A 23,505-nucleotide genomic window follows, 5' to 3' on the forward strand; every position below is an offset into this window, starting at 1 on the left:
AGCTCGCCTTGTGGCGCAAGGCTTCTCACAACGCCCTGGAATCAACTACGAGGAGACCTATTCTCCAGTAATGGACATTATAACGTTCCGCTACCTTGTCAGTTTGGTAGTTTCCAAAAAACTGAACATGCAGCTTCTGGATGTGGTTACTGTGTATCTATATGGGGATCTAGATGCAGAGATATACATGAAGATTCCAGATGGAATCCAGCTACCCAAATCAAGTGGCTCTAAACCACGGAGCGCGTTTGCAATTAGATTGAAACGCTCACTATATGGATTGAAACAATCCGGACGGATGTGGTATAACCGTCTAAGTGACTACTTGATTGGTAAGGGATATGTTAACAATGAACTATGCCCATGTGTGTTCATAAAAAGGACAAGTTCCGGATTTATAATAGTAGCGGTTTATGTCGATGACATGAGCAAAATTGGCACCCTTAAAGAGTTAAGGGAAACCGCTGAACACTTGAAATCCGAGTTTGAGATGAAAGATCTTGGGAAAACATGGTTTTGCCTCTGTTTGGAACTTGAGCACCGTAGAGATGGTATCCTAATTCATCAATCAACTTATACCCAAAAGATGCATAGGCATTTCAACACTGACAAGATTAAGCCTTCAAGCACCTCAATGATCGTCCGTAGTCTTGATCCAAAGAAGGATCCATTTTGTCCAAAAGATGACGATGAAGAAGTGTTAGAGGCTAAAGTGCCCTACCTAAGTGCAATAGGCGCATTATTGTACTTAGCATAATGCACAAGACCGGACATCTCATTCGCTGTGAACTTGCTAGCTAGATATAGCTCTGCTCCAACACGACGCCATTGGACTGGTGTTAAAGATATCTTTCGATACCTAAGTGGTACGATCGATATGAGCTTGTTCTATCCCTACAGAGAGACGATGGATTCGGACCCATCAAATGCAAGGGACGCCACACATGGTGGACTACGTTCCCTCTCCCCATCCCAAAACGATATAAGTGTTTTAGAAGGTTTTGCTGATGCTGGGTACCTCTCTGACCCACATAAAGGTCACTCCCAAACTGGTTATGTTTTCACCATAGGAAAGACTGCGATATCTTGAAGGTCTACAAAGCAGACCTTAGTCGCTACCTCTTCGAATCATGCAGAGATTATTTCTCTTCATGAAGCAGTTCATAAATGTATATGGCTTCGATCCATAGTTACGCATGTTCGAAGCAATTGTGGTTTGAAGTCTACCACAGATGAGCCAACGAGCATTTATGAGGATAATGCTGCTTGCATTGAACAAATGAAGCAAGGCTACATCAAAGGCGACAACACCAAGCACATGTCGCCCAAATTCTTCTACAATCAGCAATAACAGAAGCTCCTCAAGATCAAAGTAAACCAGGTTCGATATGAGGACAATGTGGCGGACTTGTTTACTAAGTCATTGCCCAAATCCACGTTCGAGAGACATGTGGCAAGAATTGGCTTGCGAAAATTATCTGAACTCCCATGATCGTAGTCATCAGGGGGTGGCGCATACATCAGGGAGAGATGTCTACATGTTCGTCTCGAAGCGTGAAGGGTGTGCTGTGCTCTTTTTCCCCTTCGACCGAGGTTATTTTTGTCTCACTGGGTTTTTGTTACTCGGCAAGGTTTTTAAAGAGACAACGAGAGAAGCACCGCGTTTGGGCAACAGAAGGGGAAGTGTTTAAGTAAAACCCTAATTTGTGTTTGGCCCAAACTCTAGGTTACTTAACCTAGTGGTAATAGGGTTTAATTAGAAGAATCTAAATATTATCTTTCCTTGTATGATTCAGACTCTATGTCTTGTAATCCTTTATATAAAGAGGTCCCTATTATCAATGAGAATATACAGCAATTTTCTCTCAATTTCTGATTCTCTAGAACAAAATAAAATATTTTAAAATCTGAATTGAATACACCCCCTAAATACTCGACATTTGAGAACTTGAGTTAATTACAAATATCTACAAATCTCACATAAACTGAAACATTCTCACTGATTAAGTAGTAGAATTGAAATTGAATTGGAAAGGGCGGAGGCGGAGGCGGAGGCAACATCGATGCTGGATGCAGAGGCGGTTGATAATCCCACTAAGTGAAGAACATGCTGGAAAACTAGTTGATAAAACCCCCCAAGACCCGAGCTCCCGACATGTCTTTACAATTTCAACCTATCAATGTAGGCAATAACAAGTTCATTGTACACATAATAAAAAACAATAAAGCTTGCAAGGAACTCAGAATGTGACTCTAAAGAACAAACATGTAACAACCCATAATATAAGCCTGAGAGTTGCAACACAAGATCATATGACGCACATTTTTCAGGATAGTTATCAGAGCAGTAATTTTAATGTTCAATTTAGGACTCACTGATACTAGAGTCTATATTATTGATCATATGCCAATCATCATGATGTTCTCTGCTAGGCTACTGCTCCTGTTTAGAATCACTAAACTCATATTTAGAAGTGAAGGAATGACTACCTGTTCACTGAGGCTCACATAATTTTTCAACAAGACCGTCCCTGGCCCTAGTATTATTGGATCTTTAAATTCCACCATCTGTTATGGATTAGCAAATTCCACCGACTCGTCTGCTTCCATCATTCCGTAGGCAAAGAGCATTCACGCAATTGGCTTTTCCGATCCGGCCTCGGACTCCACCTCTCATGTTCCCTTTTACTCACACTCTCCGAATTTGAACTTACACAAGCATCCTCCATATCATCCCCAACACAAACTCCACATTTGATCTCATTTCATCGAGGATTCAAACCCACTGTCCGAGGATTAGAAAGGGCGGAGGCGGAGGCGACATCAATGCTGGAGGCGGAGGCGGCATCGACGCTGGAGGAGGCGGAAAAGGCTAATGCGTTGGGTCCAAATGAGACGGAAAGTTGAAAATTGTGAAAAAGATTTAGACTAAAGTTGAATATTATATTCAAAGTAGAATGTGAGGACCCTTTTAGCTGGAGAGTGGAATCAAGTCCGGGCTTTGACTAGAAACACAGAGTATTTCCGTGAACAACACAACAGGCGACTCTGATTCAATTTCGATTAGGAGATCTATGGCGTCAACCTCTTCTCGTCGTCAATGGAAATACGATGTCTTTCTAAGTTTCAGGGGGGAAGATACCCGCTATGGTTTTACCCATGATCTGTATACTGCATTAAAGCAGAGAGGAATTCTCACCTTTCGGGATGACCCAGAGCTTGAGAAAGGAAAATCCATTAGACCTGAACTTTTAGCTGCAATTGAGGAGTCTAGATCTGCGATTGTCATTCTCTCAGAGAATTATGCTTGTTCGTCATGGTGCTTGGATGAACTCGTCAAAATTATTCAATGCATGAAAGATATGGGCCAACAAGTCTTCCCCGTCTTCTACGTCGTGGATCCTTCTGATGTGCGGCACCAAACGGGAAGTTTTGAGCTCAAAGGGGAACCCCAAGTAGAAGTAAGGGAACATGAAGAAGTTTATGGGAAGCCTAGTGAGGACAGACTAAATGCCTGGAGAGCTGCTTTGACTGAGGTCGCCAATCTTTCTGGCTGGCATGCCAAGTATACCCTGTAAATTTCTAATTCTTCCATACTACTCATACCTTAATATGTTTCTTGCTAAACTAGATATAGATATTCAATCCCATATAAAACCTATCCATTTGAGAGCAGGATATTCTCTTAATTCTAAAATGAACTATTCTTTATGATCCAGTACATTTGAGAGACCGGATTAGCATTTTGCATTTACTTAATGTTGCCAAATGCTAATATTGTTTTTGCCGCTTATGTTACACAGCTAACTTTCTAACACACAATTTCATCTAAATTTTCTTAGATATGACTCAAGTTTGACTGAGGAAATTGTTAATCATATACTAAAGAAGTCCGTGTATGTATCTTCGAGTGTTGACAAGGGCTTCATAGGAATGGGTTCCCGCATTGATGGTTTGTTAAGCCATTGCATATGTCCACAGCTTGGTGGGGTGCGTTTTATAGGGATCCATGGCATGCGGGGCATAGGTAAGACAACACTTGCTCGAGCTATCCATGATGAAATTTGTCAGGATTTTGACCAAACCTGCTTTCTTTCCAATGTTAGAGAAATGTCTAAAACCAATGGCCTAGTTTCTCTACAAGAAAAACTTCTTTCCAGAATCCTGATGGTAAAAATTGAAAATATAGACGATGAATACACAGGAGCTGCTATGATAGAAAGGCGGTTGTGTAGAATAAAGGTGCTTGTTGTTATTGATGATGTGGATCAGTTGACACAATTAGAGAAATTGGCTGGAAGTCGCAACTGGTTTGGTCAGGGGAGTAGAATTATCATAACCACCACAGATGTTCAGTTGTTAAAGGCACATGATGTTGATGCTACATACAAGGCTTATGGGTTAAAATGTGATGAAGCATTTCAACTCTTGAGTTTGAAGGCTTTTAGGAAATGTCCCCCACCAGAAGATTATTTGCATCTGTGCTACCATATTTTAGGGTATGCTCAGGGGCTTCCCTTGGCTGTCGTCGTTTTAGGTTCTTTTCTATTTGGTAGAAGCACTGATGAATGGGCAAGTGCAATAGATAGGTTAAAGAACACACCACATAAACGAATTATGGAGGTGCTTCGGATTAGTTTTGATGGACTGGATGAAAAAGACAGAGAAATATTCCTACATGTCGCTTGCTTTTACAAGGGGAAGGATAAGGATCGTGTGACACAAATACTAGACTATTGCCAGCTAAACCCTGTCATTGGTTTAAGTGTTCTTGCTGATAGATCTCTCATAACTATCTCCAACAACGAACTGTCGATGCATGATTTGCTACAAGAGACGGGCTGGGAAATTGTTCGTGAACAGTCTCCTAAAGAGCCAGGCAAACGTAGTAGATTATGGTCTCATGAAGATATCAACAATGTGCTGAAGAGAAATAAGGTAAGAGTTTGATAATGAAAAAAGATAAGCATATTATTATTTGTGTTATGCACTTCAATTATTATGTAGAAAAAAAAATAAGGCAAATTACTTGTAATCTGCTTAGGTCTTGGTATTCTTTGTGTTCTGCACTTAAGCTATTATTCTTATTTTTCATAATCAGGGAACAGATTCAATCCAAGGCATGGTAATGGAGTTGACTAAATTACAAGTGGCTCATTGGAAGCCAGAAGCCTTTTCAAATTTGTCTCAACTTAGTCTTCTCCATATTCGTAATGTGGACCTTCCCGACGGCCTCACCTGTCTTTCTAATTCCTTGAGACTCCTCGAATGGACTGAGTATCCCTTGAGATCTCTCCCACAAAATTTTGAAGCAGATGAACTTATTGAACTCAACTTGTGCCACAGCAACATTGAACAGCTTTGGAAGGGAACAAAGGTATGGCTATTAGTTAATAATCTACTTGTTTATCTCTATGAAGCAAATTGTCTGTTCTCTGTGGTGGCTCACTGTTTCGATTTTATGAGCAGAATTTTGACAAGTTGAAGTTCATCAAACTCTGCCATTCTCAAAACATTGTGGAGACCCCAGACCTCGCAGACGTTCAGAATCTTGAGAGTTTAGATCTTGAAGGATGTGAAAATTTGGTAAGAATCCATCAATCCCTTGGATTTCTCAAAAAGCTTATTGTCCTGAATCTTAAAGACTGCAAAAGTCTCGAGAGTCTGCCTAGTAGAATTGAAATGGAATCTCTTGAAACATTAATTCTTTCTAACTGCTCAAAAGTTAAGAAGATCCCCGAGTTTGTTGGAAATATGGAACGTTTGTCGGTGCTTTGTCTTGATCAGACTGCCATTGAGGAACTGCCTGTTTCAATTGAACGGCTGACTGGCCTTGTGACATTGAATCTGAGCAACTGCAGAAATCTTGTATGTCTTCCAAGTACCATCAATAAATTGAAGTCTGTTGAAAATCTTAATCTTTCTGGATGCTTGAAACTCGGCAAACATCAGGTAAATGTGGGGGAGATGGAATGTTTCGAGGAAACTGATGTGAATAGTGGGTCTGCAATAGAAATTTCAACTACCCATGATCGCATAAAATATGTGAGAGGTTCAATCTTTCATGGATGCGAAGCAGTTTGGGGATCTTCAAATAAGTTCCTGCCTTCTGGATTGGTGCAAAAAGTGAATACAGCGCCAATGTGTTTCTTCTTGCCTATATCTGGTCTGCGTAATTTAACATATCTGAACTTGAGTAATTGCAATCTTGGTGAAGGAGCATTTGCCAACGAATTTGGTTACTTTCCCTCTTTGGCGACCTTGAATCTAAGTGGAAACAATTTTGTTCGTCTTCCTCCAGGCATTGGATTGCTTTCTAAGCTTGAGAACTTTAACTTGGAGAATTGCAAGAGACTTCAAGACTTGTCAGACCTTCCATCAAATAGTATACTAGATTTAAGGGCAGATGGTTGTACTTCACTGAAATACCTGTTTGATGCATCGAATTTGAACAGATTAAACAAATCATATTTCAATTTCATCAATTGCTTCAATCTAAATGGCAATCAAGGGTGCAATAACATAGCATTTGAAATGCTGATGACAGTCATGTATCAGGTACTCCCTCTCTGAGTGTGTGTGCACGTTTCTGCTCATATACTTAGACATTAATCAACTAACAACCTATCTCTTCTTGCGCAGGCAATCTCTAATAAGAGGGAAACTTTTCAAATTGTAATTCCTGGATGTTATATTCCTGACTGGTTCAACCATTGGAGTTTTGGGTGTTCATTAAGTGTATCTCTACCTGCACATTGGAATAACAGTCAGTTTATGGGATTTGCTTTGTGTGCGGTTTTTGTACTCCACGAGCACCAACGGGTGGATGAGCTTTATATAGATGAATTTAAGACTTTTAATGCAACACATCATCTTGTATGTTGCCTGAAGCTCAATGGAAGAGAATTGGAAGTATACGGCAGACAGCCTGCATTTCGCTTTAGTGAAAATTTTTGCCAGGTTGAGTCAGATCATCTGTGGCTATTCTATGTATCTCGTGATAAGTACTTTGGTATAGAGTGGTTGCCTAATAGTTGCAGTCAGGTTGAGTTCTTATATGAAACCAGAGGGCCAGGTCTGAAGGTGAAGGAGTGTGGAGTCCATCTGATATATGAGCAAGATGTGCAAGAGTTGAACCAAACAACAACTCAATCAAGCAGTAGGATGTCTTTTTATGAGGATGTATTGATTGGTTTTGACCTTCCAGTTGCAGGGGAAACCAGTGGCACTGGTAGCAGAACTTGCATGCTTGAAGAATTGTAGGACTGGCAGAAATATAGGGGATCCACCACTGGCCACTACAATTAAGGACTTTCTGAGCCCATGGTTGGAAATGAGTTGCAGATCATGAATGGCCAATGTCTCCTCTTCTCTCATTTGAATTTCTGCAGTAATTACTTTCTGGAGCTCTCTTGCCTTCATCTTTTACAGTTAGGTGAGTCTTGATCACTCTAGTTTTGATATTTTGCCTAGTTATTAGTGGACTCGCCAAGTTATTTCCAAATGACACTATAATCTTACTTGCATAACCGATATTATTGAAGTTTCTTTACAATAAACTGAATTGCCTCTCTGTAGTTAGTTTGATAGGAAAAGCATATAAAGCTTCTCATATTGATTATAGTCTATAAGCTATCAGTACACTTGTAGTCTATAAGCTATCAGTACTCATGTAGAATGGTGTGCTGTTACAGAAAATTTTAAGTAACCTTGCATTAAATTATGTGGCTCCCCTTGAAATGATGACCGGGCCTTTTTATACAGTAAACCAACAAAATTTACGGATGCTAAATTTTCTTTGGAAGTCCATCCTTGTACCATTGGACACATTTTTTGCAATTTGCTGGTACAGAGTTGTGCCATCTTATGTTGCCATTAGCCATCAATTCTAGAGTCCATAAGAATGCATTGATTGCACCAACTGCCTGGTGTGTGGATCTAAATGACCAATGGCTTTGGATTTTTCTGAATAAAATGTCTATCTCTGGTCTATCTAAAATAGCAAGCTCAGGGAAGATAGAAAGAATTGATGTTCAGTGTATATGATGAGGATATTGCTGTGAGAAATTCTAGAGGATAACCCTTTGCCCGTTCATATATTTTTCCTCAGAAATTTTTTTTTGACTTTTACCTTCATCTGTAAATCTGCATTATGTTGGAGTGATCTTTCTGGCAATAAGACTTTCACATGCCAGTTTGATTGTATAAGTCTTTTTTTCATGCTCTCTGCAGGTTCAAGGTATTCCATTTGATATAGATAGCGAGGGTCGAGGCAGTACATAATTATAAAGGTTACTTGAACTTTCCTTGAGCAGTGCATATTCATTTGAACTTGATCAGCTTACTTTCCTCATTACGCTTTCACTAATGAAACTTGAATTCCTCAAGAAGGGGAATATGGTTTGATGTTGGTTTTAACTAAAGTTGGCTTGAAAGTGGAATTAACTGCTACAGGTTTATAGAAAACATGGTCCTGTCTGTGCATATATGTTTGACATCTTTTGGCTGGACATAATACTTGTATTGCTTAACATCTTCCTCACCAGTTTGCGTGAAGTTCTAATTTTGAAGAGATGTACTTGCTTCTCGTTTCGGTTTTATTTTGTTCTTTTTTCAATTATGTTCTACATAATATTGAAGTATTTGGGAGACTAAAAGAAAAACAAAATAAATCTGATGTTAAAAGAAATGCTCAGCTTAGATGAGTCTCTGTGCTACTAGCATGAGAAACAGAAACGGAGGAAAATGACAAATACAAATGGCAATGTACATTCCTGAAAGGATACCTCTTTAGACTAAGGGGAGTTGCCAACACCAAAATTCTCAACTCTTTTTTGGTTTACACCCTTTAACCCCATGGATTAAAGCTCTATTTTTTTTGCTGAAGATTAAAGCTCTAAATTCATTTGTGTATTATCATTCGAATAAAAGGTAAACTCCTTTTCCTTGGTTTGAAAATGCTTGCTAGAGGGGGTGATACATTTAATGAAATTTCAAAATTGTCCAACTGTTTCCGATGAACATCAGTGCACACTAATTCATCTGTATTGTAACCGTAGTGAAGCTAAACTAGCTGTGTAAACTTCGTTTCAATATGAGCATAACGATCACAAATCTAGCCAAGTTGCTAACCACTCTCTCCCTCAACAATGCAGGGAACCAGAGGCTGGTGCCAACTTGGTTTTAGGGACAGCCACAAAACCCTTCATTTATTTGATGTTCAAGAACCCAAATCACAACGGTCAGCCAAAGATCCCATGTCAAAGACTTCAAGAAAAACTCCTTGTGTCTTCAACTTGCAAAACCATTTCGACATCAGATTCGATGTGGCATAGTAAAGTCAGCATACAAGGACCTGTTTGCACTAATTGTCGTACCTCCAAGGACAGCATCAAAGTTCGGTCAAGTACATGCATGTATAGATTTTGAGCATGCACTTCTGTACACTGACTAAAGATGTGATTTTAATTTTTGCCCCAAGATTTCTTTGGAAGACCAAATCACTGTAAGTGCCAGCACTGATCCCATCAGACTTTGCGAAGGGCATGAATTCATTAGGACGAGCATATAGTAAGATTTTCACAGTAGCTGTAAACACATCAATACTAAATCCAGTGACAACAGTTTTTTATTTGTAATCTGATCTTTCATTATCTTAACCAAATCGTTGAAACCACCTTCACCCTATTCTCAACTTTTTACCATTTGTTGTGTTCTCCCATGCCTTGGGGACAGACTCTGAATCTCTAATAAGTCCAAGGTTGCACCTGGAATTAATGGATACATGCTTGAGTTTGCTGATGACAGGTTTTTCAATAGACTCTTTCTCTACCACGATTTGTCATTTACTATCTGAAAAGTTGGTGATTGAAATTGACCACCAATAAGGCAGCACTCCAGCTATGCCTTCAAATCTGGTAGTTGACTAGGCTTTGCAAATATATGGACCATGTTGGTAGACCTGAAAAGTTTCAAGCTTGGCCAAGTTGAAGTAAACATTTGTTTGGCTTTTGGCTTCCATTGATATCACTGGTCCAAGGCTGGCTTGCAATTCATGTTTTCTCAAATCTAGAGCTGTGCAAATGGACAGAGAACCATCATATATTTGACAAAGCATATAGTACTGGATCATTGATTAGAAGGGCGGGTCTCTATATCATTCAAATTTTATTGGAAAATCTCACATGCTATGTTGTATGACCAAACCTGAACTTCAATTATTGTACCTAGCTAATGATTCCGTCATATATCTGCAATATCATTCGGCCTACTCTTTGGCAAGATTTTTTTTTGAAAAATATGGTAAATATGGAAATGAATTGAATTGTATGCTTGTAGATGAAAGAAAAAGAAAAGTTGAAATTGAAATTGAAATTGGAATTGAAAGAACAGTTACCTGCCTGGTGTTAACACATGACAAGCTAAAAAGTCTGAAAAAAACAACGTTGATGCAACTCAGCCAACTCTCCCCCCTCGGCCAATGAAGTTCGTCAAGAACAATGCCCACATTCATTGGGATAATCATTTTGTTTTATACCATGGCAAAGCAAATCCATGAAGCGGAAAAGAAAAAGAGAACGTTAGAAGTGTTTTTCTTGATCACATTTGAAAGCTGTTTAATATCTTTCTGTACCCAGTCCAATTAATAATCCAGAAACACATTTATATCCAGAAACTCATTTGAATATATGAAGATCGATGGTGATGATAGAAGTCCAAGCTGAGCAATCCATGAAATAATGTACTTGGCTCAGTGTAAACCTCATCATCAGAAAGGTATAGTGTGTACCATTTTCTTTAATTCTTTGTGCAATACGGACTTGTCTTCAAGTTATCTTCTTGATCAATTCATCTTTAGCTAGCAAAGTACTTTTGATCAAATTCAAAAAGATCCCTTCCTGACCGAGACAGGACTCTCCATGCCGTCACGAACTCAGATTAGGAAGACTGCCTTTCAACAACAATATACAATTATCTATTCATGGACTGTTAATTTTGATATCCACAGTACAATGTGCTTCTCTTTTCTCTTTTATTATTGGGAAAACATCACATGTATTTCATTCTAAAGATTCAAACCTAAAGAATCTGAAATTGTAGCTTAAGAATATCATGTTACAAAATTTTGAAACTTGAATAGATAAATACTATCACTTGCTCTCCTCACCACCCTGCAAAATAACAAGTCATCAAACTTCTAATTCTTGGCGTTAGTTACTGAAGCATCTTCTTCCATCTGGTCAGCTAACTGTTTCAAAACTGAATATATTTCCTCTTTCAGAGGATGCAGCCGGTCTGATACAGTGAAAGCATGCACTCTACTTTCAACTTCTACCCAACTAATGGCTCGCTCTTTCCTCACATGTCTCTCATCCATAAGCCGTCTCACCTTCGCTACCAGCTCCCATCTACCTTCTTCAGCATATATGCTTGAGAGCAAAACATAGGGAGCAGAAGATTGAGGCTCCAACTCAATAAGGTGTTCGGCCACTTTTCTTCCCAGCCCTGTATTTCCATGGATTCTACAAACACCAAGTAGCAGTCCAAACTTGACCGCCAGCTTTACATGGCATATTTTCGAGCTGGTTCATCATCTCATCAAAACATCCAGCTCGACCCAAGAGATCAATTAAGCATGCATAATGTTCCTCATCAGGAACAATGCCATAATCATCAGTCATGGACTTGAAAAGCCTACGCCCTTCCTGCACTAGACCAGAATGACTACAAGCATTGAGAATGACAACAAAGGTGGTCGTAACCGGCTTTACACCTGAACTGACCATGTCTTCAAACATCTGCAATGTCTCTGTACCGTGACCATGCTGTGCTAAGGGCCTAAGGCAGACATCATTGTGTTCCATAACACGGTGTCTTGCTTATCACCCATGAGCTTGAATACCTGCCTTCCGGCCCCCAAATTGCCGCATTTTTATAGAGAGTTGCGGAGGTTCCAGGACACAACATCCCTCTCAGGCATTTTATCAAACAAGCTCCGGGCCTCCTTCAGATTCCTCATCTTCGCATACCCAGACAGCATGTTGTTCCACGAGTACAAATTCCTCACAAACATTTTATCAAACACCTTGCGTGCATCAACCTCATCGCCGCATTTGAAGTACATCCCAATCAAATGGTTAGCCAAAAGTAAGCGTGGGCGTTTGAATCCGGAAAGCCTCAAATACAAGTGAACCCATTTGCCTTCTTGGAGGGACCGAGCGTCTCCACAGTGCTGTAATCGAAAAGCGAGAGACTTGGTGGGCAAGCGAATCGCTTGGGAGCAGAGGTTAAGGATGGATGGGAAATGAAGAAGCTCATAGTTAGTATGAGAATGGGGATAGCACAAGAAAACAAGAGAGCTCCATTCTTAGTCATTGTTTTTGATACTCAAAAACGTAGCCAATGAAGAGTAATTTATATTAACCTGAAGGACACGAAATCTGATCATGTGGATTGAGGCTACAAATTTTCTTTCCTTTTAAGTTTCTGAATAATTTCTATTTGACATTAATCTAGTGATCATTTCATTCTAAGTGCTTAAAGATCGCATTAATTTGATGTTCAAAACTTGGACTAAGAAAATAGTGTTTTTTTTTTATTATTATTTTTGTTTTGGAGTAAGAGAAAATAGTTGTTAGAACTTAGGAGGAACGTATCTACAATTAAAATGGTTCTTTCTCAAAAGATTCACCACATTCAAGAGGATCAACCCCCTTGCACTTATACTTGGAATGGGGACCCAAATTCACATGCTCACCAAATTTTCTTTCCTTACTTGATTCGTGTATCTTTGGAATAGCTTAGCAGACTGTTAACTTACATATTGATGTATGTTAATAAATTGTTACAAATTTCTAAAGTTGTTGCATTAGCCTGAATTTGGGTACTCGATCTGATGTCTAAGTTCATTTTAGTCTAAAACAAATTCTAATAGCATTCGGCTCAAATAAGATGTAAGATGTCAGATCGTTCGCTTGTGGCAGGTTGGCATCAGGGTTGGTCACTTGAGTAGGTCTAATTCTATTTAGAATTGGGCGGTATCCTTGAGTTAGCTCCACTACTCTTGGGTGGATAACTTGTTGCTTAATTTCTAAGGAAATAAACAACATATAAGATTTTGTATGAGATTTTTACACATTCGTATAGCCATAATTTCAAAAACATATTTGTGTTTAAAATTGCGTATTAATTTTTCTTTTTCCTTACTTTACAAGGTTTCACTATTGCGTCCAAGACTAGTTTTTTCCAATAATAAAATTAGGCCACTGGAAAGCCAAACACCTCCACTACCAAAATCTGAAAGCTTAGATTTTTTATGGAGCTATACTCAGCTCTCTCGCTCCCGATTCTCCTTCGGTTCTTCACTTGTCCGATCAGTAAACTTAAACACTAACCATTCCTCATTCCTTTGCTTTCGTTTCAAGGTTTTAAATTTGCGATTTAATTTGATTTTTAGGCGTGGGGTTCAAGATGCTGAGATTGTTCAGTGGCTTGAGTACGCTCTGGCGCTTTCAGTTGTTTGCAAGCATTTAGATGAGTATTTGGGATGCAGATCCTTCTTTTTCCATCATTTGTTTTTGATTGCCGATATCGCAATCTGGTCTGTTGGTTGTTTGGGTTTACAGCTTTTATGACAAGTTAGGGTTTAGCTTTTATTAGTCTGTTAATAAACCCTATTTATTAAGGACTAGTTGTTAGGATTTTTTACTGTTTCATCTTAGTCAGTTACCACGTTCTAGGGGTTCAAAACGTGAGTTGTTATTTTGATTCTATCTTCTTGTAATGGCTTTATAAGCCGGCTGTTTGCTTTCAATTCAATTAGAACATTTATTCAAGCTCTTGCAATACAGTTTATCAGAGTGTTCTTAACATTTGGTATCAGAGCCCCATCACAAGGGCCTGGTTGTGTGTGAGTGAGAGGAACAGCAGTTTCTTGAAAGTGTGGTGTTCAAAGGGATGGCAGCAAAGAGCAACTTCGTATAGCCTGCAATTCCAAAATTTGTTGGTCACTATGACCACTGATCGATGTTAATGGAGAATTTCCTTCGTTCAAAGGAATATTGGGGTTTTGTGGAGAATGGGATACCTGCAGCTGCAGAGGGTGCTAAATTGCAGAAGCACAGCACAAAGCAATTGAGGATGCGAAGCTGAAAGATTTAAAGGTAAAGAATTACCTTTTTCAAGCTATAGATCGCAGTATCATGGAGACCATTCTTAAATGGGATACAACAAAGCACATTTAGGACTCAATGAAGCAGAAATATCAAGGTTCCACCAAGGTCAAGCGTGCACAGCTGCAAGCTCTTCCAAGGGAATTTGAGACTCTCCATATGAAGGAAGGAGAGACTGTAGATGACTATTTTGCTCGTACTCTCACTATAGCCCACAAAATGAAGGCTCATGGTGAGAAAATGAGTGAAACCATCATCAATGAGAAAATTTTGAGGTCTATGACTTTGAAATTTGACTATGTGGTTTGTTCCATCGAAGAATCCAATGACTTGGATAAGCTGACCATTGATGAGCTGCAAAGTAGTTTGCTTGTTCATGAACAAAGGATGAATGGCCATGGTGGAGAGGAGCAAGTTCTAAAGGTTGCTTATGAAGACAGAACAGGAAGAGGTCGAAGGATGTTCAGAGGCAGAGGAAGAGGAAAAAGAAGATAGCCTTTTAACAAATCTATTGTAGAGTGCTCTAAGTGCCACAAACCAGGGCACTTTCAATATGAGTACCCTAGCTGGGAGAAGGGAGCGAACTACACATAGTTAGATGAAGAAGAAGAGTTGCTGCTCATGTCCTATGTGGAGCTTAACCATGCTAAGAGGGAAGAAGTGTGGTTTCTCGATTCAGGATGCAGTAATCATATGAGTAGGAATAAAGAATGGTTCTCGGATTTGGATGAACACTTTAGGCAAACTGTGAAGCTAGGCAATAACACGAGGATTGGTATTGTGGGGAAAGGAAATGTTTGATTGCAAGTCAATGGAATTACTCAGGTAATCTCTGAAGTTTACTATATTCCTGAGTTGAAGAATAACTTGCCAAGCGTGGGACAACTACAAGAAAGGGTCTGGCAATTTTAATTCAACATGGGAAGTGCAGGATTTATCATCCTAGAAAGGGTTTGATTATGCAAACAGAGATGAGTGCAAACAGGATGTTTGTTTTGCTTGCTGCCATGATGCCTAAAGCTTCTACTTATTTTCAAGCTGTTACAGAAATGAGACTCAACAGTGGCACTGCAGATTCAACCATTTGAGTTTCAAAGGGTTGAGAACCCTTCAGTACAAGAAGATGGTCAATATATAGCCTGCCTTCACTCAAGACCCCTACAAAGTTATGCACTGACTGTTTGATTGGGAAGCAACACAGGGACTCCATTCCTAATAAGAGTCTATGGAGAGCTTCACAGAGGCTAGAGCTTGTACACATATGTGGTCCTATAAAGCCTGCATCTAACAGCAACAAGAGGTATTTATTAAGTTTTATCGATGATTTTAGTCATAAACTTGGGTTTACTTCTTGCATGAAAAATCAGAAGCCTTTATTGTTTTAGAAATTATAAAGCATGAGTTGAGAAAGAGATAGGTGCATATATTAGATGCTTGACGACTAATAGGGGTGGTAAGTTCAATTCAAATAATTTTGTTGAGTTTTGCAAAGTGTACATACATGTGCATTTGCAAGCATAATTAGCTATAATGAGCCAGACTCATGGTACCGCCAGGGGTACCAACGCCCACCATATGGGTGACTGGCGTAAAGACAGGTAGCCGGGTTACCGCCTGAGCCCCGGATCAACCCCAAAGCACCACCGACGCGCCGCCACGCTCCGTGTCAAGTTGGCATCAGAGGCTACTTAAACTGGGAACCGAAGCACCTCAGTCCCACATCGAAAACAAGGAGAAGATCATCCTCTTCCTCACCTATAAAAGGTCCTCTCCTCTCTCCTCATTTATTACGCATTCAATACTTACCTACTGTTACTTTGTCAACATAAATACATTGACTAACTTAGGCATCGGAGAGTCGAAGACCGCCCAGCGCGGTCTCCCTCTGACGCCCATTGTATTTTACTTGACAGGTAACGGGAACCACTAACAACAGAGGTATCGATCCGCCCGCCGGATCAGCGTTAACTAAAGTCCGGCTACCGCTAGACTTTTAGACATTAACACAAAGTGAATGGTGTGAGCAGGTAGTTAACTACAGCCTATACCCCTCAACAAAATGGAATTGCTGAGAGGAATAATAGGACTGTGATGAATATGGTGCGTTCCATGCTCTCAAAGAAGCAAGTTCCTAAAGCTTTCTGGCCTGAAGTTGTGAGATGGAGTGTACACATCCTCAACAAATCCCCAATTTTTGCAGTGCTAGATAAAACCCCAGAAGAAGCATGGGGTGTTACTAAACCTACTATGGAGTATTTTTGAATCTTTTGTTGCGTGGCTCATGTGCATATACCAAATCAAAGGAGGACTAAGTTGGATGATAAAAGCTACAAGTGTGTCTTGTTAGGTGTGAGTGATGAATCAAAAGCATATAGGCTGTTTGATCCAGTTTCAAGGAAGATAGTTGTCAGCAGAGATGTGGTCTTTGAAGAAAGTGAAAGTTGGAATTAGGGCAGAAGCAAAGAAGAAGCAAGTCTTGACATTCTGGAGTGGGGTGATAGTGGTGATGAAGGTGATCAAAGTGGAAATGAAGATGAAGATAGGACTGAAGCAGAAGCTAATGAAAATGGAGAAAGCAATGCTGATTCAAGTGGAGTTGGTTCACCCTCTAATGAATCACTTGCAAAGAACTCACCGAGTTCAAATGAAGGGAGGGTGAGAAGAGCACCAATATGGATGCAAGAATATGAGACTAGAGAAGGTCTGTCATATGAGGAAGACTTGAATGCTATGGTGATGTTTATTGATGCTGACCCGATTACCTTTGAAGAAGCAGCTAAGAGTAAGAAATGGAGGGCCGCAATGGACTCAGAGATGGAATCAATGGAAAGAAACAATACTTGGGAGCTAACTACTGTACCAGCTAGAATGAAGACAATTGGAGTTATATGGGTGTTCAAAACAAAATTCAATGAAAGTGGTGAGGTAGATAAGCGCAAAGCCAGGCTTGTGGCCAAAGGGTATTCACAACAATATGGAGTTGACTACATTGAGGTATATGCTCCTGTTGCAAGAATGGACACTATTAGAATGATAATTGCATTGGCAGCTTGGATGGAACATCTTCCAGCTCGATGTGAAAAGCGCCTTCCTGCATGGTGAACTGAATGAGGAAGTCTTTGTATAACAACCTCAGGGATATGAAAAAAGAGGTGAAGAAGACAAAGGTATAAGCTAAAAAAGGCACTATATGGACTCAAGCAAGCTCCCTGAGCTTGGTAAAGCAAGATCGAAGCAAATTTCATCAAAGAGGGCTTTGAGAAGTGTGATTATGAACATACTTTGTTCATAAAGTCTAAGGAGGGAAGTAAGTTTTTAATAGTGAGCTTGTATGTTGATGATCTCATTTATACTACTAATGATGTGAATATGTTTGATGAATTCAAGACCTAAGATCTCTATGATGAATGAATTTGAAATGACTGACTTGGGGAGGATGAAGTACTTTCTTGGAGTAGAGGTTCTTCAAAATGCAGATGGTGTGTATGTCAACTAGAAAAAGTATGTTAGGGAAGTTTTAGAGAAGTTTGGAATGGACAAAAGCAATTCTGTAAAGAATCCTATTGTCCCTGGTTTCAAATTGTCGAGAGATGAAGGAGGATTCAGAGTTGATGCCACTTTGTTTAAACAAGTTGTTGGCAGTCTAATGTATTTGGCTGCAACTAGGTCGGATCCCATGTATTCTGTAAGCCTCATTAGTAGGTACATGGGGAGCCCTACTGAGCTACACTGGCAAGCTGCAAAGAGGATTCTTAGGTACTTAAAAGGGATTGTGGATCTTGGAATTCTATATAAGAGAGGAGGTAATATGGAGCTGCTAGCCTATACAGATAGTAATTATGCAGGGGACATTGATGATAGGAAAAGCACTTCGGGGTATATGTTTGTACTTAGTGCTGGAGATGTGCCTTGGTGTTCAAGGAATAAGTAGCCTGTTGTAACTCTTTCCACCACTGAAACTGAATTCATAGTAGCTGCTGCTTGTGCTTGTCAATGTGTTTGGATGAGGAGAGTGCTGGAGAAGTTAGGTCTTGCTCAAAACAGGTGTACTATTGTGCTATGTGATAATAGCTCGACGATCAAGCTCTCTAGAAATCCAGTGATGCATGGAAGAAACAAACATATAGACATTCGGTTGCATTTTCTTCGGAATCTTACAATGGATGGGGTTGTCGAGCTGGAGCATTGCAATTCACAGGAGCAGGTAGCTGACATCATGACCAAACCTCTCAAACTGAATGCTTTCTTAAAGTTGCGAGGTTTACTTGGAGTCTGTGCTGTACCAGCTATAAACTGATTGCATTATGCAAACAGTTTAAGGGAGGGATGGTTTGTTGTTAAGGTTTACAGCTTTTATGACAAGTTAGGGTTTAGCTTTTATTAGTCTGTTAATAAACCCTATTTATTAGGGACTAGTTGTTAGGGTTTTTGGGTTTTTGACTGTTTCATCTTAGTCAGTTACCACGTTCTAGGGGTTCAAAATGTGGGTTGTTATTTTGATTCTATCTTCTTGTAATGGCTTTATAAGCCGGCTGTTTGCTTTCAATTCAATTAGAACTTTTATTCAAGCTCTTGCAATATAGTTTATCCGAGTATTCTTAACATGGTCAGGCCTTGCAGTTTAGTACCTTTGCTTTAAATCTATGTCTTCGTGATTGGATGATTGATACGAGTGCTAGAGATTTGTATGCTTTGCTGGAGCTGGGCTTAGATGGGAGAGTTTGAGCAAGTCAAACAAGTATCAGAATATAACTAGGTGGTTTAGTTCAATATTGGCGCAACATGGTGATGCAGTGAATCAAGTAATAGCGAAATCCAAAGATAACCCAGCCAGTCAGCAGTCAAAGGCGTAAATGGAGCAGGAATATTCCAGATACATCTACCGGAGCTTGAGGTTGGGATGATATCCTCGATTTCCAACTGTTCAAGGAATTGTGGTTGATATAGTTCATTCTTGAGCAGGTAAGACACTAGTCTGTCATACTATGATTGACAACAGTATTTTGATTTATATCTATCTTAGCATCTTACAAAACCTTAACTGCTAGATGCTAAAGTGTATGAGTAAAAGCATGGCTGAATGACATAAAGGAAAGCACCAACAATACAGTACCTCCCTAATGGTTTTTATGTCCTCTATTTCATAGTTGTACTACTTTATTTTTTACAATATGGAGACTTATTAGTTTATCCAAACTTTGAAAGTTGAATTTAGTAACTGATTTTTTATGTTTGTATGATTTAAGGGGCTTCAAAGAAACTGAATCTTATGGAATGGGACAAACTGTGGACAATTAACAAGAAGATTGCCGATCCTATATGCCCAAGACGTACATACTGCCGTCATTGAAGAGGGACAAGTGTGACCCTCTCTAATGGCCCTGAGAAGACATATGTCTGCATAATACCTAGGCATAAGAAGTATGAAGGTGCTAGAGAGAAGGCAACAACATTCACAAGGAGCATATGGATAGATCGAGATGATGCAGAGTCGATATCAGTAGATGAGGAAGTGACATTGATGGATTGGGGGAATGCCATTGTTAAGAAGATTGACAGAGACCTAGGGTTTTGTATCTTGAAGGATCTGTGGATACCACCATGCCACAAATAGATGAACTGGTTAAGATCTCGTTGATGGAGTCTGATTATCTGATAACAAAGAATAAGAAATGTACCATTCAATAAGTTTGAAGTCTTCTACACCTTATCATATTATTTATTGGTTTATGAACTAAAATTTCACAAAAGGGCTAAATACTGGTTACTACCCTGTGGTTTATGTCCAAAATCAATTCAGTCTTTAGACTTCTAATTTTATCCTGTACTTTCAATTTTGATCTAATAGGTCTAATTCGTTAATATTCTGCTACGGGTTCAACTTATAGTTGGATTATTTGATGAAAAACTTTTTATTTGATAGATTTCTAATAATGAGACCCACTCCTAAATTGACTATGCATGCGACCTCAACACCATATCATAAAACATAGACCATATATGAGCCACGTCAATAAGTTAAATGACTCAATTATTGGAAGACTAACAGATTGGACCTATTAGATCAAAATTGAAACTGCAGGGGTGTTTTTGATAAAATTAGAAGTCCAGGGACTGAATTGATTTTGGACTAAACCACAAGGTAGTAACCAGTATTTAGCCCTTTCACAAATATGTTAAATCTATGGATTCAATAATTATATACATGATGTTTTATTGCTAGCTTATCCATGTTGGTACTTATATGTAACTGAGTTGGTTGTTTAAATTTGTAATTACAGCTTGAGGAAGGTGAGAATTTTCTTGATGTGCTTTACCCATGTACCGAAAAGGAGACAGCAGCTCTTGGGGATTCCAACATGCAAAATCTGAAGCATAGAGATGTATTGCAACTTGAGAGGAAAGGATACTTAAGCTGTGATGTTCCCTACCTCAGGCTTTCAAAGCATATTGTTCTCTTTGCAATCCCCGATGGGAGGCAACAGGCTGGGTTAAAGTAAAGAACTTCATCAAGAATATTTGGCTTCAGAATGTGATTTAATACTTGTTCCTTCAAATTGCATGGTAGAGCTTTTAACTAGTTTGACCAATCATACAAAATTAACAGATTCACAAAGACTCTTTCACCAAAAACAACAGAAGACTTCTATAAGTTTAATGAAGCAAAAGCAAAAGGCTGCAAAAGAAAACAGCCCAGATATTCAGCTCGGAAAGTTTACCTTCTGTGGAAAAGTTCCCGATTTTATGTTTGGCATCCTTGGCCACGGACTATACTAATATTCTCTGTATCGTTTCAATTTTATTGGATGTCTCCGAAGGGATGAGCTTAATTGCAAGGTGGCAATATAAAAGGCGCCTTATTAATACTTTACCTAACCCTATGGGATTAAAGTTCAAACATATATACTAATAGCAATCTTTAACTAACGTATTTTGACGGGTCATATTTTCTATTGAAGCATGAAAAGTACAAGCAGTCTTTATATGAATTTGAAGAGATTGTTATAACAAGGATTGAATATCTGTGATATTTGATATTTCCGATATATCCTCCGATATCTCCCTTTTTAGAGGGAATTTCTCCGATATCGTCAAATATTCTTGATACATAAAATATGGGTGCAGCTATTTCCACCCTACAATTTTTTTATTTACCCTACTTGCTCATTACACCCTACATTTTAATTTTAATTATTAAATTTACTTATGTAACCCATTTTTATTTCCAAGAATATCCTTATATGACATATCCAATTAAAAGAGATTTTTTTTTAATGAAAATGTCGCATTTAATTTATACCAATAAAAAAAACTATAATATATTAAAGTTTCCTAACAAAATCATAATCTAATTTACTTCCATTTTTTTTTTAATTTTTTCTTTCTGCTTTAATGTTCATCTATTTCAATCTATGTCAAAAGATTAGTTAGTTAACAACTATGAGCAATGAAGAAGATATATTGGAGAAACGAAAGTAATTTGATGCAAATCATGATATCATATCATCGGTTACGTGGGATCCTAACACAACCCTAAAGGCCGGTTCTCCGCTCTGCAAAATAATCCTCGTCAGGCGGCGCCTGGACTTGCGGGCTGGCTTCTGGGCCTCGCCGTCGTCATGAGGTTGGCTGTCGGACAGGTATTGGATCACTATTGGGGGGGGGGGGGGGCATCGAATGGAGTGTTGCTCGGGGCTTGTCAGTTTGCTCTGGCTAGGAGGGTGAATGGTGGTGGTCATGCTAACTGATCCGGTGATCGAACCCAGATGGCAGTGCCACGGGTCTGGCTCGAGGGCAGTGGGAGGCGCATGGTCCTGGGTCGGGGTTTTTGCTTTTTCTCCGTCTTACAGTGGTTTGAGGCGGCCTGGCCTATGGGGTTTGGGTCGCAAGCGGTGTGATCGTGGGGCGGATCGAGGTTGTACTGGTCGGAGTAGCGACAGTGTGGGGTGCAAGGGCCTGGATCGGGGTTGGGTGGCGTGGTGTGGCGGCATGGCCTGTGCGGTGCGGTTTTGGGTCGCTAGCAGTGTGATCGTGCGGATGCAGGTCGCGGCGGCGTGTGGCGGATGGAGAGAGGCTTGGCTTGGTTGGTTCGTACGACAGGGAGGCTGGAGAAGGTGGACTTGGACAGGACCAGGCTGATGGGCCTTTGTTTGGTAGCTGTCCTCTATTTGGGCTTTAAGTTTTTGGGCTGGGGTCTTACCCTAGTCCAGTAGATTTCAATTTGGGCTAGGGTTTTTAGGCTCTTGGCCCAACTCTATATTTTTAGTTTTATCTAAATTCAATAATTTCCTTGTATTAGGAATCTAGATCTCTAGCGCCTCCCACGTAGTACCAATGGAGGATCTCCGCTATCTCTATGATCTGAAATGTGTAATGAATAGGTCTATTTCTATGTACTATTGTGGGTACTACCACTACTTCTTGTCTGTCTATGTCCTTAAATGACAGCGGAAGGGTATGTAACGGCTTATTCTGGCTTGTGTTGATTACAAGGTTCTAAAAATCGGCCTAGGCGGCCGACTAGGCGGCGCCTAGGAGCTGGGCGTGGCTTCTCCAATTTGATTTTAGGCTAGGCAATGCTTCTAGGCGTTCGGCCCCTCGGCGGCAGCCTAGGCGGTGTTAGTCGGCTTCTAGGCGCTCTAGGCGCTAGGCGCTTGACGCTAGGCCAAAAACTGAAACCAACAAAACCCAGTTCTCAGACTTCGACTTCGTCTCTGGTTTGAACCTCAGACACAATTCCGGTTTGAATTTCAATAACTAGAAAATAGTCCAATCGAGAAAGCAGAGATCAGAGATCTATGTGAATCAGATTTACCTTTGCGATCGGACTTGGGGCACCACTTGATGAGCCGACTGCTGTCGGTGGGAACTCTCTGAGAATCCACAACTGATCTAATTCTCTCACTAATCTAGAGCAAGAGAGAGAAGACGGAGTCGTTGGAAACTTGGTTGCATGGAATTTGGTTTGACTGAGATCTATCTATGAACCTGCCTTTAATCTGGAGATCGGAGAAGATAGCTTTCTCTGCCTTTATCATTATAATCATATATTGCTCTTGAAGATAGACACAAGCTGACAAAGCAATTAATAACCACCAGAACATTATCATTATAATCCCATTTACATTTATATATTTATATTTAATATATATATATATATATATGTTATAAAAATAAAATTACAAAAAACCATTATATATATATAATTATATATGTCATAAAAAAAAAAATTAAAAAAAAACCGCCTAGTCCTCACCTAGGCCCTTGGGCGCTAGGCCTCAGACTACAGCCCGACTAGCGCCTAGCGTTTTTTAGAACCTTTGGTTGATTATAC

The 23,505-nt window shown here is 39.6% G+C and overlaps 1 protein-coding gene and 1 pseudogene across 1 annotated transcript; one reads left to right on the top strand and one right to left on the bottom strand.

Annotated features, from left to right (window-relative positions):
• Nucleotides 1-2,695: 2,695 nt before the first annotated feature.
• Nucleotides 2,696-7,263, top strand: LOC112181909 (disease resistance protein RPV1). Its single transcript, XM_024320320.2, has 5 exons — nt 2,696-3,574; nt 3,843-4,938; nt 5,102-5,377; nt 5,470-6,558; nt 6,643-7,263. Exons 1-5 carry the CDS (start codon nt 3,075-3,077, stop codon nt 7,261-7,263), a joined length of 3,582 nt encoding a protein of 1,193 aa, XP_024176088.1. The 5' UTR covers nt 2,696-3,074.
• Nucleotides 7,264-20,899: 13,636 nt separating this feature from the next.
• On the bottom strand, nt 20,900-20,993 carry LOC112183147 (annotated as a pseudogene).
• Between the last annotated feature and the right edge of the window lie 2,512 nt (nt 20,994-23,505).

This window comes from Rosa chinensis, chromosome 1 (genome assembly GCF_002994745.2).
Source record: "Rosa chinensis cultivar Old Blush chromosome 1, RchiOBHm-V2, whole genome shotgun sequence".
Lineage (NCBI taxonomy): Eukaryota > Viridiplantae > Streptophyta > Magnoliopsida > Rosales > Rosaceae > Rosa > Rosa chinensis.

Excerpts from the sequence above, each read along its gene's own strand:
- LOC112181909 (XM_024320320.2), top strand. The coding sequence starts at position 3,075 with ATGGCGTCAACCTCTTCTCGTCGTCAATGGAAATACGATGTCTTTCTA. Across the intron at positions 3,575-3,842 it reads TGGCATGCCAAGTATACCCT|ATATGACTCAAGTTTGACTG; the intron begins GTAAATTTCTAA and ends AAATTTTCTTAG. Across the intron at positions 6,559-6,642 it reads TGATGACAGTCATGTATCAG|GCAATCTCTAATAAGAGGGA; the intron begins GTACTCCCTCTC and ends CTTCTTGCGCAG.